This window comes from Lithobates pipiens, unplaced genomic scaffold, assembly GCF_037356315.1.
Source record: "Lithobates pipiens isolate NorthernLeopardFrog02 unplaced genomic scaffold, aLitPip1_a1.2 Scaffold_3, whole genome shotgun sequence".
Classification (NCBI taxonomy): Eukaryota; Metazoa; Chordata; class Amphibia; order Anura; family Ranidae; genus Lithobates; species Lithobates pipiens.
This window is the reverse complement of record NW_027507790.1, coordinates 274113098-274130675: the sequence shown is the minus strand read 5'-3', so window position 1 is coordinate 274130675 and position 17578 is coordinate 274113098. Positions and strand designations below refer to the sequence as shown.

Sequence of the window (17578 nt, the reverse complement as noted above, 5' to 3'; positions counted from 1 at the left end):
GGCTGCATTTGATTGGTGCTGGTGAGGCTGAATTTAGTCGGTGCTGGTAGGCTGCATTTGATCGGTGCTGGGGAGGTTGCATTTGATTGGTGCTGGTGAGGCTGAATTTAGTCGGTGCTGGTAGGCTGCATTTGATCGGTGCTGGGGAGGTTGCATTTGATCAGTGCTGGTGAGGCTACATTTGATGGGCACTGGTAGGCTGCATTTGATGTATGATAGGTGCTGGTAGGCTGCATTTGATGGGCCTGGGGGGGAGGGGGGGAGGTTTTGCCTAGGGTGTCAAAAATCCTTGAACCAGCCCTGTTCCCTCACCTCTAAATTTGACACGCTATATGCCAGAAATTACCTTCCCATGCACCACAAACTGGAACAAGACTTAAAGTCTTAGTCCAAGCAAAAGCTCTCATGGATAGGGAGAATAAATGCCGTCAAAATGACACTGCTTCCTAGAATACTTTACCTTTTCCACTCCCTACCCATCCCTCTAAGGAGGGACTACCTCCTGTCCTTTCAGGGCAAAATACTTACGTTTATCTGGGGAAGCTCCAGATATAGGATACAACAATAGACCCTATACATCTCCCGTAAACAAGGCGGGTTGGGTCTTCCGCACTTATACAAATACAACCAAGGTTCCAAAATAGCCCAACTCTCTATAATCTACACTAATAGGGAAAAAGCATATTGGGTTCAGATAGAACGCCAGGTTGTGCCTCAATACACAATAGACTTTCTCCTCTGGAACCCACCTAGAAACCACCTGCCAATCCTGGCCCCCACACTCTCTCACTCCTTTGCTCTGTGGGACAAAATAAGACATGAACTACACCTTATCTCGGAGATGAATCCCCTGGCACATCTGTTTTGAAATCCAGACTTTCCTCCAGGGCAGGACATACAAGTCTTCCAGTGCTGGCTGGACAAGGGGCTGTACTGTATAGGAGATTATTATATGTAAGGGGCCCCGTCTCCCTAGCCCATTGTGTCAGCAAACTAGATGTCCCACAATCAGAACATTTTCAATACAACCAAATCTCACACTTTCTCCACAGCATCTGGAAAGATAAACCTGAAACCCCCAATATCACAGCCTATGAGCTTTGGTGTGGTCAAGCCATGGAGCAGAAGGGTGGCATTTCAGTCATCTATGCATCCAGGGGCGGGCTGGCCCGGGGGGCAGGGTGGAAATTTCCCCCCAGGCCGTCTTACTTTTAATCAAAACAGCCGCTGTTTGCTGACCCTTTTTTTTTTTTTTTTTTTGAGTAAGTTGGCCGCCGATTGGCTGTGTTGCTGCTGCGCTGCATTCTGGGAGTTGTAGTCTGGTGGGTAGAGACTGGAGGGAACTGAGCAGCGCAGCAGGTAACTCCAACTCCCGGCAGGGAGACCCATCACTTCACAGGGGGGCCGGCCAGCAACTTCAAGCTATCATTCTCCTGCTGCTCTGTTCCTAGCAGCTGCACCTGCTTTGTGATAACTCTCCTACTGGCTGCAATGTATCACTCTTCACTCCTATAACCTCTCTCTCCTTCCAGGACACATCACGTTTGGTTTGTTTCTGTTCAGAAAGGCACGGAATTAAGCCAGAGGCTGGATGGAGGGCCGGACATGACGAATGCTGAGGGAAGAGCGTAGGGGGTTAATAAAATAGAGAAAAGTAAGGAGGGGAGGGCGGAAAGAAAGAAGAAAGAAGGGGGGGCGGAGCGTGATAAAAGGAAGGGGAGGAGCTGAGACGGCAGCGTGGTGTTCAGTGTACAGGAGAGTTGACAGAGGTAGGAGCTGCTTCGTGATGGTGCTGCGTTTTTGCGGTAGGCGCGCTGTGGGCGGCGGGGGTCACGCAGCGGACTTACTCAGTGGGACGGTCTGGCCTCGGTTGGGGGTGTCCTTAGTGGCGGGGGGGGTTTTACGGCACTGCACGGCGGGGCATGGCATTTCGGATCGGGACGCGCTGTTTTCGCGGCTGCGGGCCGCGGCGGCGTCACGTGGGGCGGACTGGCTGCAGAGCCAAGTGGCGGCCATTACCGCCGCGGCGGGAGGGGGGGCCGGCTACAAAGGGGTACCCACTCCACGCGCTCGGCGGGCCAGGCCGCCGGAACGTTTTTCGCCAGGCCCCTGCACCTGAGCCCAGCGTCACCCTAGGAGCTCGGGGACGGAACCCGCCGCCCCCCCCCCCCTGCAAAGCGTTCGGGCGCCACAGTGCCTGGGGGGTCCGGGCGGAATCATCTTCATGGGCGGGGCTCGGGGAGCGAGGCTGGAGATGCGGACGGAGCCAGCTCCCCGCTGGCGGGGGCAGTGCAGGAGGGAACGGCGGTCACCCGTGGAAGCGCGGCGTCTTGGCCGCAGGGGGGGACCCGGCGGGGGAGACGAAGTGTCACGACTGTGCGCCAGCAACCAGACGCTGCGGGCAGGTCCGGACGATCGGATGGCTGACGGGTGGGAGAGAGCTGGGGGACCGGTGAGGAGTCGGCTGGCGGCGGTCGCACGGAGTGGAGCCAAGGGACGGGACGACGTTGTGCGGGTTCTACAAGCAGTTGTCGAACACGGCCGCGGGGCTGGAGTCGCCCGGCAGGCCGAACACGCCTCTGCTACCTACGGCAGGAGAGCATTCGGTTGGTGCGATATCGGATTCGGAGGAGGAGATTCGGGACGGCGTCTCGGCGGCTGGAGCATCCTGAGCGGCGGCTGACGGGAACGGACCCAGGCAGCCAGGTAAGACTTTACATCTCCCGCATAGTGCTTTTGATGATGCTTGGTGTGTGATTGTTGGGGGGGGTTGTGCGGGCTACTGGGGGGTGGTTTGGGCCTGACGTTGTGAGTCCGTGGGGGGCGGGCGGTCAGCCCGCCGCCGGCGGGTCGCACGGTCATTTCCAATCCTTCTTGGGGGGAATCCAGGTTGGAGGTAGCGGTGCCCAGGGTGGAGGTGGTTAGGATGGCAGACGCCGCGAAGTGCGAGAGGTAGGTATGCCATGAGGGGTGGTTGGGCGCACATCTGAATCAGGAAGTGCGGGACAAGATCGCCAAGGGTGAGTATGGGGGATATTTTCCTTGCTGCCCCTAGGACGTTTAATCTGGATGGGGTCGAGCCGGATGAATTAGAGAAGGACGACGAGGAGAAGAGGCGGTATAGGCTTATACCGCGGACTTTCACGAACTGGCTGCAGGCGTTCGCCATCATGGCCAGCGTGATCGGGGAGCAATCTCCGGAGCGTCGCTCGTCTCTCTTTTGCTATATGGACGCCTTTTGGGGCACATAGGGTTTATGGGGGCTCGGCGTGGCGAAGATGCGACGGGAAATTTCGGCTGAGGAGGGCGGTTCGGCCGGATATCCGGTGGGATCACAAGGCTATCAGCCTTTGGATGCGCTTGATGTCGTCGGCGAGGGCGCCGTCGCAGTTTTCAGGGGGGGGGGGGACGGGGGAACCCCCGCCTCGGGACTTCAGGCTGGCAGGAAGTTTTGGGTGCTGGCAGTTTAACGAGGGGTCTTGAAAGTTTGGATGGTCCTGGCGTTTCCGGCGCGAAGGTTCCGGAGGTGGGGGGAGCCACGCACTGTCCCGTTGCTTCAAGCGGGGTAAGCGCGGCGCAGTCGCTGCTGTGAGGAGGGACAACGCCGGTGAAGGTGAACAGGATGCGTCCTTTCCCCAATGGGTACCCGGATAGGGAGGCGGCGGGGGGTTGGGGGAAGGTTTTTGCGGTGGGTTTTAAGATTCCGTGTTCCATGGCTGGGGCTCTGCCGATGGCTCGGACCTTGGGTTCCGCGCGGTTGCACCCGGGGGTGGTTTCGGCAAAATTGACCAAGGCAGTGGCGTTGGGGAGGAGGAGTGGCCCCTTCTCGGAGCGGCCGTGGCCGGATCTGGCGGTGTCCCCTTTGGGGGTGGTGCCTATGAAAGAACCTAACGAGTTTTCGGCTTATTCACCACCTTCCTTTTCCGAAGGGGGGTTCGGTGAATGACGCAATTGCCTCAGAAGCCTGCACGGTGTCTTACGCTTCTTTTGAGGCGGCGGTGGGGTTGGGTGCGGCATTTTAGGCGGGGAGCTCTCGTGGCAAAATCGGACATTGAGTCTGCGTTTCGGTTGCTGCCGGTACACCCGGAAAGTTTTCGTCGTTTGGGGTGCTGTTGGCAGGATCGGTTTTAGGTGGATGGATGCTTGCCCATGGGCTGCTCCGTCTCCTGCGCACTGTTTTGAGCTTTTGGCTCTTTCTTGGGGGTGGTAGTGCGTGATTTGTCCGGGGGGGGTTCGGTCATCCACTATCTGGAGTGCTTCCTCGTAGTGGGCCTCCCAGCTTCCAATGTGTGTGCGATACTTTTGGCCACGGTGCGGCACATTGCTGAGGAGTTCGGGGTCCCTCTAGCGCTGGACAAACCGGACGGTCCGGTGGAGGTGCTGAGTTTTTAGGCATTGAGCTGGACACGGTTGCCATGGCATGGGGGTGGGACTCTGGACGGAGATAAAAGAGTTGGTGGGGCTGCGGACGGTGCAACTCCGGAGGCTGCAGTCGGAGTTGAGAAGCTCAACTTCGCTTGCCGCATCCTCCCCATGGGCAGGGTGTTTTGCCGACGCCTGTCGGCGGCCGCGGCAGGAGTCTCTGTTCCGAATCATTTCGTGGGATTGCCCAGGGAACATAGGGAGTTTTTGCGGGTCTGGCACACGTTGTAGAGGATTACAACGGACGTTCTGTGTGGATGGATGGGCCGGTGAGTATCTTCGACTTGGAGCTGGTGACGGATGCGGCGGGGTCGACGGGGTACGGGGCGTATTTTCAAGGTCTGTGGAGTGCGGAGGCCTGGCCGCGTACTCGGGTAGAGGAGGGGTTGACTAGGAACCTGGTTCTGCTGGAGTTGTTGCCGGTGGTGGTGGCTTTGGAATTGGGGGTAAGTCCTGTCGGGACCTTAAGATTCGGTTGCCTTGCGGTAATATGGGAGTGGTGCAGGTGAGTAACCGGATTTCGGGTTCTTCCCCTCCGGTGATCGGGCTGCTGCGCCACCGGGTGCTGAGGTGCCTGCAGATGAACATATTTCTGTATGCCGTACACGTTCCGGGGGTGGAGAATAACCTGGCCGATGCCTTGTCTCGATTTTAATGGCGGAGGTTTCGGGACTTGGCTCCGGAGAGGCGAGTGAGGGGATCCTCTGCCCGGCATGGCTTTGGAAAATTGCTTTGGGGATCGCCGCGGGTTGGATCAGGAGGTCGGTGAGCGAGTCGATTGGGTCGGCGTACAGTAAAGTTTGGAGGGAATGGCTGGAGTTTTCACGGCTGGCGGACGCCGGGCTGGGGGGTAGGGGGGCGGACAATAGTCTGTTGGTTTTTATGTTGTGGTGAGGCAGATGGAGGGGCGAGGGTCAGATTCTGGGAGTGAACGGAAGCTGGCGGCGCTGGCATGTTGGTTTCAGTTGCGGGGTAGCACCGCATGCGACAAAAAAAAAAAAAAAAAAAAAAAAAGGGTTTCTGGGTAAGGCAGGCGTTGAAGGGGTACAGGAAGGGTAATCAGAAGACGGACGGTAAGAGGCCGGTGCCTTTTGTTATTTTGAAGGCGGTTGGCCGGCATTTTGGGGGTTGGTGTGGGTCCGTTTATGAAGCTCAGCTATTTTGAACGGCTTTTCCTAGGCCTTTTTTCGGGGTTTTCCGGGTGGGTGAGCTGGTCAGTCCAGCGAAGACTGTTGGGGGGGGGTTGCGTGTGTTTGAAACTGCGTAGGTCTAAAACGGACCAGACGGGGAAGGGTGTGGACGTTTGGTTGTATGCATGGCCGGGTTCAGAAATATGTCCGGTGATGGCGGTGACGGAGTTCATGAGGCTTCGGCCACCAGGGGAGGGTCCACTGTTAGTGCATCGGGATGGGAGTTTCCTGTCTAGATTCCGATTTATAGCGGTGTTAGAATATGTTTGACGTTGGGGGGGTTTGACGGGGCGCAGTTTGCTTCGCACTCCTTCCGCATCGGGGCGGGCACTGAGGCTGCCAGATGCGGGTTGGACGAGGCTGCGGTAAAAAACGGATTGGGCGATGGGAGTCCAGGCGTTTCAGGTCCTATGTTCGGCTGCACTTGGTGTAGGCTGTTTTTCCAGTGTCGGGGGGTGAGTGGGGGGCTTGTGTAAGGGGGTTGTGTGATTTTGTCTGTGTCGTTTCAGATGGAGGTTTACCACGCCTCGTCTGGATTCTCGGACACTCCTATGTTTTTTGGGGTGCCAGGCGAGCAGAGGTCAGGCCGGAAAGACGTTAGTTGGGGATCCCGCATAGAGAGGCTTGCAGCAGGTGGTTGGGTATCCCGGGGATGCAGTGGGGTAGGGTCATACCTGAAATACACCGATACACCAGACTGGATAGGCCCCCTGTTGTGCTGGTTCTCCATGTTGGGGGGAATGACCTGGGGATTAGGTCCACTCGGGAGTTGATAGCGGACGTGAAGTGTGATTTTCGCATGCTTCGGAGGGATTTCCCGGGTATGGTCATAGTCTGGTCTGACTTTGTAGCACGCACGGCCTGGCGGAGGGCATGGTCTGTGGTTAGACTTAACAAAGCCCGTATTAAAGTTAACTAGGTTTTGGGGGAGGTTCATCAAACGTAATGGAGGTTTGGTGGCGCGCCACGTGGAGTTGGAGGTTAACGTGGGTATGTACCTTCGGGGGGATGGGGTCCATCTGTCGGCAGTGGGCATGGACCGTTGGGCGTTGGGGTTGCAAGATGGGATTGAGCGGGCCCTGCGGGTGTGGAGGGGCCCTTAAGGATAAGGGGGTCATCCTTGCGGGCTGTGGCGGTGTCTTTTGGTCTTTGATGGGGCAAAAGGAAACAGATGATGGAAATGTGGGGGGGAGCTCATAGGGATATGGGCCCTCCCTTTTGGTGTATCCCAGCGGAAGGGTAGGCTGGCATACGGGATTTGGTGGCATTGCGGGAAGGTGGTTGTCTCCAGGCTTATAAACGGCCGGAGGCCTGGTATGAAAAAGTTGGTCCCGCAGTGGAATGGTGGAAAAAGGTTATGTTTAAAAGGTGGAACGTGGTACCGTCAAAGACCAACTGACTGGGAGTTCTTTTAAAATTACCGTTACCAAACAGTTGATATATATATTTATATATATATATATTTAATAAAGCTATTTAAGTTATTGGTTTGAAGAGTGTTAATAAAAGGCTGCTATGGCCAGTTATACTCCAACTCCTGTGTGGCCTGATTATTGGGGTAGAATGTAAAAGTTAAGAGAATTATGGTATAGGAATCATTAGAAGGGAAGAAGGGGTAATTACAAGGGGAAATAAAGTACGGAGAGGTATGTCCCTAATGCATGGGTCAAGAAAGGCACGGAATTAAGCCAGAGGCTGGATGGAGGGCCGGACATGACGAATGCTGAGGGAAGAGCGTAGGGGGTTAATAAAATAGAGAAAAGTAAGGAGGGGAGGGCGGAAAGAAAGAAGGAAGAAGGGGGGGCGGAGCGTGATAAAAGGAAGGGGAGGAGCTGAGACGGCAGCGTGGTGTTCAGTGTACAGGAGAGTTGCCCACCCACCCGCCCTGTGATTTTATTTTCTCTTTGTTTTTCCAAAAAAAAAAAAAAAAAAAAAAAAAATTAATAAATAAATAAATAAATTGAATAAATGAATAAATGAATAAATAAATAAATAAGCAAATAATATAAAAAAAAAAAAAAAAAAAAAAAAATAAGCTGGTGTGTTGTGTTTGTGGTCGTTCTGGTATGTGTTTTTGTTTCTTTGGCAGGTCCGGTGATGAGGGTCGTCATAGCAGCTGTAGCGGCGGTGTCTTTTGGTCTTTGATGGGGCAAAAGGAAACAGATGATGGAAATGTGGGGGGGAGCTCATAGGGATATGGGCCCTCCCTTTTGGTGTATCCCAGCGGAAGGGTAGGCTGGCATACGGGATTTGGTGGCATTGCGGGAAGGTGGTTGTCTCCAGGCTTATAAACGGCCGGAGGCCTGGTATGAAAAAGTTGGTCCCGCAGTGGAATGGTGGAAAAAGGTTATGTTTAAAAGGTGGAACGTGGTACCGTCAAAGACCAACTGACTGGGAGTTCTTTTAAAATTACCGTTACCAAACAGTTGATATATATATTTATATATATATATATTTAATAAAGCTATTTAAGTTATTGGTTTGAAGAGTGTTAATAAAAGGCTGCTATGGCCAGTTATACTCCAACTCCTGTGTGGCCTGATTATTGGGGTAGAATGTAAAAGTTAAGAGAATTATGGTATAGGAATCATTAGAAGGGAAGAAGGGGTAATTACAAGGGGAAATAAAGTACGGAGAGGTATGTCCCTAATGCATGGGTCAAGAAAGGCACGGAATTAAGCCAGAGGCTGGATGGAGGGCCGGACATGACGAATGCTGAGGGAAGAGCGTAGGGGGTTAATAAAATAGAGAAAAGTAAGGAGGGGAGGGCGGAAAGAAAGAAGGAAGAAGGGGGGGCGGAGCGTGATAAAAGGAAGGGGAGGAGCTGAGACGGCAGCGTGGTGTTCAGTGTACAGGAGAGTTGCCCACCCACCCGCCCTGTGATTTTATTTTCTCTTTGTTTTTCCAAAAAAAAAAAAAAATTAATAAATAAATAAATAAATTGAATAAATGAATAAATGAATAAATAAATAAATAAGCAAATAATATAAAAAAAAAAAAAAAAAAAAAAAAAATAAGCTGGTGTGTTGTGTTTGTGGTCGTTCTGGTATGTGTTTTTGTTTCTTTGGCAGGTCCGGTGATGAGGGTCGTCATAGCAGCTGTAGCGGCGGTGTCTTTTGGTCTTTGATGGGGCAAAAGGAAACAGATGATGGAAATGTGGGGGGGAGCTCATAGGGATATGGGCCCTCCCTTTTGGTGTATCCCAGCGGAAGGGTAGGCTGGCATACGGGATTTGGTGGCATTGCGGGAAGGTGGTTGTCTCCAGGCTTATAAACGGCCGGAGGCCTGGTATGAAAAAGTTGGTCCCGCAGTGGAATGGTGGAAAAAGGTTATGTTTAAAAGGTGGAACGTGGTACCGTCAAAGACCAACTGACTGGGAGTTCTTTTAAAATTACCGTTACCAAACAGTTGATATATATATTTATATATATATATATTTAATAAAGCTATTTAAGTTATTGGTTTGAAGAGTGTTAATAAAAGGCTGCTATGGCCAGTTATACTCCAACTCCTGTGTGGCCTGATTATTGGGGTAGAATGTAAAAGTTAAGAGAATTATGGTATAGGAATCATTAGAAGGGAAGAAGGGGTAATTACAAGGGGAAATAAAGTACGGAGAGGTATGTCCCTAATGCATGGGTCAAGTTTCTTCCTTCATTTTTCCCAGGCTGATTTCACTCATGCTTCATCCCCCTCCCCCTCCCTCTGTGTACTCATCTCTCCCGGCCGGTACAATCTTGCTGTAGGTAAGTCAGACTCTCCTTGCACCAATTCACTTATCTTTTTCCCATTCATTTTATCCTCTCTTCTGTTTTGTAATTCTGCTCTCCTCATATAAATCACTGTAGCCTCTCAGCTCTGGGCATTCCACAGATGTACTTGGGCTGACACCCTTTCCATCCCAGCTTACTTTTACCTAATACAGTAGTTCTGTCAGAATCATGCCTCTAACACATGCAGCCCTTCACTCTCTCTTATACTACAGAATTAGGGCTTTTTCACACTAGTGCAGTGACTGCCATTTTTCCACACTGGAAAAATACCAGTCACTGCTAGAGCACATAGAATACAACTGTTCTCTATGTGCTCCATTTACACTGCAGTGCAGTCCAGAGGGGCAGTAAGCTGCAATAAAATACAGTAAGGCCAGGTTCACACCGGAGCGATGCGGGAACGCCGCAAATCCGCGGCGTTTTCCCGCATCGCATGCCTCCCGCCGGCAGTTCACACTGCCCTATGCGGACTGCTGGGAGTGTCAGTGAAATGTTAATGACACCCCCAGATCAGTTCGCATATCGTAGTGCGATCTGCAAACTCAGACAGGAATCGGATCGCATGGTGTGAACACCCATGCGATCCGATTCTGCTGCGGACCAAAAAAAGGGTCCCGTGCGAGTTTGCGGCGGGTGCGATGCAAATTCAGCCATACTATCTGTATGGCTGAACTTGCATCGCACAGAGATCGGATGTGATTTGCACTGCAGTGCGGTGCGAATCACATCCAGTTCTCGCTTCCGCAGCAGTGTGAACCCAGCCTTATTCTACATTTTATCACAGTGCACCGGATGGCACTGACATAGTTATCAATCAGTCCTTCTCAAACTGACAGCAATGCAGCAGCATTTTTTTCCTTCCAGTGACCCCACAGCACGTCACAAACATTATGGCACTATTACCCCGATTCCCTCCTCCACCTGGGGGGGGATGCAGTTTGCTATCTTTGCCTGGGCACTGGATGACCTTGTCCCCGCACTACACAGAGGGATCACCTGCAGAAAAGACTCGGGAATGGTACAGTACATGATGTCCTGCTGGGAGCTGGCCATTCCCTGTGGGTCCTGCTGGAACTAATCATGGCCTGTTGGCAGTGGCGGCTGGTGCTAAAATATTTTGGGGGGGGCAAACAAACTGAAAAAATGTGAAAAAAATACATCATATGCAGCCACTGTGCCATCAAACGCTGCCAGTGTGCCCAATGCTGCCAGTGTGCCAAAATCTGCCAGTGTGACGCCCGCTCGCCTTCTGCCCTGCACTTACCCTGTCTTGTGGGGCAGCAGGTGACAGCAACATGCGTCTCCTGCACTTCTTCTCCCGTCAGGCGTCATAGCGGCACCTGTTGTTTCAGCCAATCAGGTGACAGGTAACATGACCTGAGCAACCGGATTGGCTGTGAGGCAGGTCAGTGTTAGGAAAGCGATGTCTTTGGTTCTCTAACACACCAATGAGTAATCAGCCCACTGTTTTTCCCTTTCGGAAGCCTATTAGAGCCCATGGCCTTAATCAGGAAGCCTATTTGAGCCTATGGCTCTAATCAGGCATTTCCAAAGAAACTCTGCCGCTGTAATTCATATGCATGGCACCCAACAAGGGACCAGGCACATGAATAGGGGGCGGCAGCGGCGACCATAGATAGATTTATGCAATGCATGAATCTATGTGAGAGAGCGAGTGACACGGGGGCGGCGTTCCTGCGCCTTTATGGACGCACCACCGCTGCCTGTTGGTCCTACTGGGAGCTGGCTATGGCCAGTGGCCAGCAGGACCCAGAGGTGAGCAGGACCCACGGGCTGGGAGATGGGCATGCACCTGTAGGTCCTGCTGGGAGCTGATCATGGCCTGTAGGGCTCTGCTGGCTACTAGCCATTGGTAACCTTGTAATACAAGGTGGGCATAGATAGTGAACTGATTCGGGGTTAAAGTGGGCCACTTGACTGGACTTGCCCCCCAGGCCTAAGGCTGTCAGCCCTCCCCTGTATGCATCACTTTGCCAGCCGTCAGGTAAAATCCTGTATATGTTAGCCTGGGAGAAAGACCTTCAAATCCAATTAAATCCAATGAAACCTGGGGACCTGGTAGTCTGTTCTATCCACTTCATTCAAGGGCATTATCAACACATCCTTAATGGAAGCTAACATTAAGGTCATGACTAGGTGGTACATGACCCCCACCAGACTAGCTACAATGTATCCCTCAGAGGATCCCCTATGCTTTAGGGGATGTCAATTAGTGGCAGCTGGGGAAGTTTGAGGATGGGGGAGCCAGACCCTGCCCCACCTTTTTACCCCTCCCACTTCTCATAGGCCACACCCCTTATATAATCCACCCACTCTGTTCCCTCTATTCCACTAACTTCCACCCATAGTGTCAGTAGTATTTAGCTCAGAATCACATGACAGAGTATACAGCTCAGCATCACAGGACAGAGTATACAGCTCAGCATCACAGGACAGAGTATACAGCCCCAGCATCACAGGACAGAGTATACAGCCCCAGCATCACAGGACAGAGTATACAGCCCCAGCATCACAGGACAGAATACAACTTTAGAACTTGAGGCTGATGTTACCATGAAACACATCAGGTGCTTAGGATGGAGATGCAGGGAGGGGGGTTGTTTAGGGTGGAGAGGCAGGGGGGTGTTTAGGGTGGAGAGGTAGGGGGTGTTTAGGGTGGATAGGCAGGGAGGGGGGTGGAAAGGCAGGGAGGGGGTGTTTTTACGGAGGAGATGCAAGGGGTGTTTAGGGTGGAGAGGCAGGGGGGTGTTTAGGGTGGAGAGGTAGGGAGAGGGGTGGAAAGGCAGGGAGGGGGTGTTTTTACGGAGGAGATGCAGGGGGTGTTTAGGGTGGAGATGCGGGGGGGGGGGGTGTTTAGGATGGAGAAAGCCCACAGCTACCAGTCACTGCCACGCATCACAACACTCAGCAGCCCCACCCACAATGAAGCTCTGCAGTAGCTGAGAAAAGTGATCACAGCTGGGGGGAGGGAGGCCAGGCTCATGGCAGGACACAGTACTCACTGGGTGGAACAGTCACTCGTTAGCCGCCTTGCAGAGGAGTCCGTGGGGGGGAAGCATTATGCCAACAGAGAGAGACATGTCAACAGAAAATAGAGAAGGTCAGCTGTTGCAATCCTCTCCAATCACCTGGTGTTCTGGTACACTGCCAGCTCTGCGCCCATCCGCTGCATCTGTGATCCGCTCCCCGCCTCAAATCACAGGGTCCCGAACTGTTGCAGTCAAGCCTCCTCACTCCACAAGTTACAGTGAGCCAGCCGGGAAACTGGGAGTGATGCAGCAGCGCCAAAAAAGCATCACCCTATCGCCCTCCGGTCCCAGCCAATAAAAAAAAAGGACAGAGGCCAGGGACCAGTCACTGGAGAGTGGGAGTGTTTGTGGGCGCATTGCTTGCACCGTGAACATGCGCTGAACACGGGAAAATCAGCTTCCCAGCTTGCAATCTGCTGATTGAAAGCTGGGAAGCTTCCCATAGACTGCTGTGTGTCCGACGCACGGACACTTTTAAAGTGATCTTTTTTTTTGTCAAAAGCTTGGGGGGCAGCGCCTGTGCACCCCTATGGACGGGCCACCACTGATGCCAATTATTGGGCATGTTAGCCCATTTATGATGGGAATGCCCTAGAATCAGTTCTTTCTGGAGGAGGATCTTTAACCTCAATGGAAGGGTCTCAAGCTGCGAGATCCCCAGGTCTCCAGAGGTCACTCTGCTGAATTCACATATACCAAAGATCTCCAAATGTAACCATAAATTGATACACTTCATACTGTTAGGATCCAAAATAAGGCCTGGAAGCAACCTTAAGTCTCAATAAAGTTGGTCAAATAAAAAGTTTAATGGATTATGGCACAAGAAAAAATGGCTAGTAACTTCACAGACTCGGCTCACAAGTTTGAAATGATCTGGGAGCCTTGGGCTTTATTCATATGAATTTCCATCACCCCGGGTGTTGAACCACCCCAGGGCTCAGACCAATGTCTTGGTGAATGAACCTCCCTCCTTCCCCCTGCCCCCTCTCTCTTCTCTATCTCTCCTTCTTCTCTAGCTTGCAATCTTCTTTCCCACTCAGGGATCCTCACCAACATCTACTGGGGTCTTACTAGGGCTCTTTCCTAGCAATCAAAAGTTTTGTGAGGAGACCCTCTCCAGGGGGGAGCAGGGGGGAGCAGGGTAGGTGGGTGTCCAAACATCTGGCACAGTAAGTTCCCAATAGGGATATCCTTCCTCGCTTCCGGAGGGGGCCTACGCCTCTAACTTTAAGAGCCTCTAACCTGTAGCTACAGCTTCCGCTGGAGGTAGGTAATTTACAAGTCTATTACAGATCTTAAGAGACTGGTATTTAATAATGTTTGTTGTTCTTGGGTTTACACATATATATCCACCTCTTGTTAATGCTTTGCGTTACCATGACTTGTAGTCCGCATATCCTAACTTTACCATTGATATTCTTCTCTTTCTGTAAAATAGTTTTTCTTTATTTCAAGAAAATAAAAACCTTTTGAAAGTAAAACTAATAAAGGGAATGGAGGACATTAGTTATGAAGAAAGGTTACGAGCACTGAACTTATTCTCTCTGGAGAAGAGACCCTTGAGAGAGAATATGATTTCAATGCAAATAAAACTTTTCAGTGGAAGGGAGTTTAATAAGACACGTGGCCACTCATTAAAATTATAAGAAAAGAGGTTTAATCTTAAACTTCATAGAGGGTTCTTTACTGTAAGAGTGGCAAGGATGTGGAATTCCCTTCCACAAGAGGTGGTTTCAGCGGGGAGCATCAATAGTTTTAGATATGCACCTGAACGATCACAACATACAGGGTTATACAATGTAATACTGACATAAAATCACACACATAGGTTGGATTTGATGGACATGTATCTTTTTTCAACCTCTCCTACTATGTAACTATGTACTATGTAATTATATATTTTGATTATTTTTTTGTTTATTTATTTATTTTTATTTATTTATTTCTTGTTTATTTTTATTTCTAATATTGCATTTATTTATTTTTTGTTTATTTTCAAGTTTATTTTTTTTTATATTTATTTACATATATTTTTATGGTTAAGCTATTACTTATTTTATAGGTATTCCCTTACTCCAATAGACAAATAAATGTAAAAGGTGGCTATGATGCGATTTAGTGGATAGGCATGCTCCGTTTTTTATAAACACTTGAATATGTGTTTTAAATTGCATTTTTTTTCTTTCTCATATGGTGTCCCTGTATAAATGTATTAGTGACTACTTCCTTATACATACAACTTTCTGTGGGAGTGATTGTCAGAAACCATTACATCTTACCGAGACAGGAATACAGTTAAATCACTTTTTTAATAATAAAAGTAAAAGAACAAACGTAGTCATAACATAGCCAAAAGTTAAGTAACCGTAACGGATAGTCAGCCAAGCCAGAAGTCAGGGATCAATGTAGTGGACCAGCAAGCAGGATCTGGAGCCAGAAGGGATGTCAGCAAAGCAAGTCTTGAACAGGATCGCAGGAGATCATTTCTGTGATGTTGACCAAGGAGAAGGCAGAGCTCCTCTGGACTGGACGGCTTAAGTAGGCAGGACTGACGAGCAGGATATCATCAACAGCCGAGTAAATGTGGAGAGATAGGAGCTGGCAATTAACTGACAGCTGAGTGGCCAGCTCAGAGAAGGAAAGGCTGAGGCCAGCCCTGGCAGTGATTAATAGAAGGGCTGATTAAGCCACCCCTGTGTGTTAGGGAAATCAAGGAGAATATAAACAGCAGAAGTACGTCTCTAGCTTCTCCCCTACTGAAGAAGGCAATGCTTTGACAATATGCCTCTAGGGCAGGGGTGCTCAACCTGCGGCTCTCCAGCTGTTGCGGAACTACAAGTCCCATGAGGCATAGCAAGACTCCGACAGCCACAAGCATGACACCCAGAGGCAGAGGCATGATGGGACTTGTAGTTTTGCAACAGCTGGAGAGCCACAGGTTGAGCACCCCTGCTCTAGGGGATGGAGCCTGCGTAGTGACGTTACATCGCGGCCATCTTGAGACCCATTGTGTCTGAAATGTGTTTTCAGCTTGCACTGCTTACAGTGTCATCTTTGTATTGTATACCTTACCTTTTTTTTATATATAATTCAACATTTTAAAGCGGAGAGCACTAGATTTTACCAGCCTTCTTTTTCATATCCATCATATCTGGTGAGATGATTGGGGTTTTTATCCCATGGGAATAAGCAATTTGGAGGAGGAAAGTGATTACCAGCACCATGCCAACCTTCTCTACTATCCCCAGAGGGGAACACTGCTGGTTTTATTCAGATGTGAGGTGAGACTGGTGGAGGAAATCACAAGCACTTTGGATTTTTGCAACGTTGATATATTGATTTTTAGAATTCACTTCAATCAGTCACAGATTTATATATGAACTTTATATATGAACTTTCAGCAATATATGTTTATTGATTTCCATGTTTTCGTCACACTTGTTCTATTATTAATTGTTTTTGATTTATAGCGCAGCACTGTTTATTGATTATTTGCACTTTTTAAGTGAAGCGAGAACACTTGTTAGTGATAGCAGCTATTATTAGTTATTGATTTTTTTACACTACTTTATTTCACGAGATTGTGCAGATTGATATTCACTTTATATATCTTTGTATTTTACTGAACATAAATAAAAACAATTGAATTTAAAATAAAGCATATGATATAAACAGAAAGATTTTATAAAAAAAAAAAAAAAAAAAGAAGTGTTGATAAATGGGGATGAAGGAACAAGGAAAAACAAGACATAAACAAATGAAACTTCAGCTTTAACTTGTTTGAGATTTTTCTGTCCTCCAGCTGCATAAATATGTGAAACGATTAAAAAATCCATATAAGACGGCAGACAGAATGACCTTCTTTGATGAAAATGGTGAATTTCCTTTCCACTACAAAATAGCAAATTGGATGAAATCTAACCGCCAACTTAGAACAAGCCTTATCGATGTTGGTTTGTACACACCATGGGCTAAAGATGAAGACCAACTTCACATTGACCCCAACAAAATAATATGGGATGAAGGCAATAATACGGTGAGGAGGAGAACATGTGGCTCTCACTTTTCATGACATTGGCCGCCCATTGTACAGTTTTCATAACAGATATGTAAAAATTATAATCAAGCAATGATATTTGTGAGCATCACTCATGAGCTTTATAGATTCAAATATTATATTATCTGACATTCACATATAAGTATAAATAACACAGAAATGAAACAAGAAATTATTTGTAGGGATTATTTCTTAGTCATGCTGTTGTGGAAAATTTTATGAAGATGTATTGGATGTATTTTAATATGTATTGTCATAAGTCTCCCTGTGTTCGTTCTCCCCTAGCCCGCTCTAAAGAGCTGACTCGGGCAGACTGACGCTGGTTGAGATCCGTTAGGTTGTGGTAAACTTCCTGTTGTTTGGAAAGAGGTGTTTGCAGAGTGGGGAGTATATGCCCGCCGGTGAAAGGGGCCCTGTGCATTGCACAGACGATTGTCTGAGGGGATACGTTTGCTCTGCAGGGATTGGTTGTGGGCTGATGTACGATTGATTCTGCTGTGTCTGATCAGCACATGTCGGGATTCACATTCTCTGCAGATAACCTTCCATCCACAAGGAAGTGGTATACATTGTTCTCTGCAACAATGTACATTAAGGATTCTTATCAGTGGATTTGTAGTCATCATTCATTGGTTAATGTATAAATTCATTTATTCTGTGTCATGTCCTTATATGGTCATTCACATCCTGTGTTCATTTTCCTGTGAGGTCACAAACTGTGTAGGAGGGGTTTAGCTGTTGGAGGCAAACCCTCCAGGGTGTGGCTTCCTGTTGATATGTAAATAAAAGCAGATGCACGGGTCAGGCAACTCAGACATGCTGACCGATTTGAGAACGTAAGAATGCTGGTGATGTCTCTTTAATGGGGAACCAGAGGGGCCTGGCTGAGAAGCAGCCAGGGGGAGATGAGGATGTAGGACTGCTGGTCATGTCTGAATACTTGGATGAGTGGGTTGATAACTAAGGTAAAGTATTATATCATTAAGATGGAAATGGGTGATTATATGAGCACAATAGATGTGGCAGTGTGCATAGCATGCAGCCAAAATTCTACCACAATACTCATGGACTATGGGGCTTTCTATG

General features: G+C 49.3%; 1 protein-coding gene across 1 annotated transcript in view; it reads left to right on the top strand.

The window, feature by feature from the left end:
* Positions 1-17578, top strand: part of LOC143941159 (vomeronasal type-2 receptor 26-like) — a 142636-nt gene that overhangs the window by 78076 nt on the left and 46982 nt on the right. The window contains exon 4 of the mRNA XM_077463185.1: positions 16238-16471. Within this exon, the coding sequence (XP_077319311.1) occupies positions 16238-16471 (234 nt within the window). The remainder of the gene's footprint in view (positions 1-16237; positions 16472-17578) is intronic.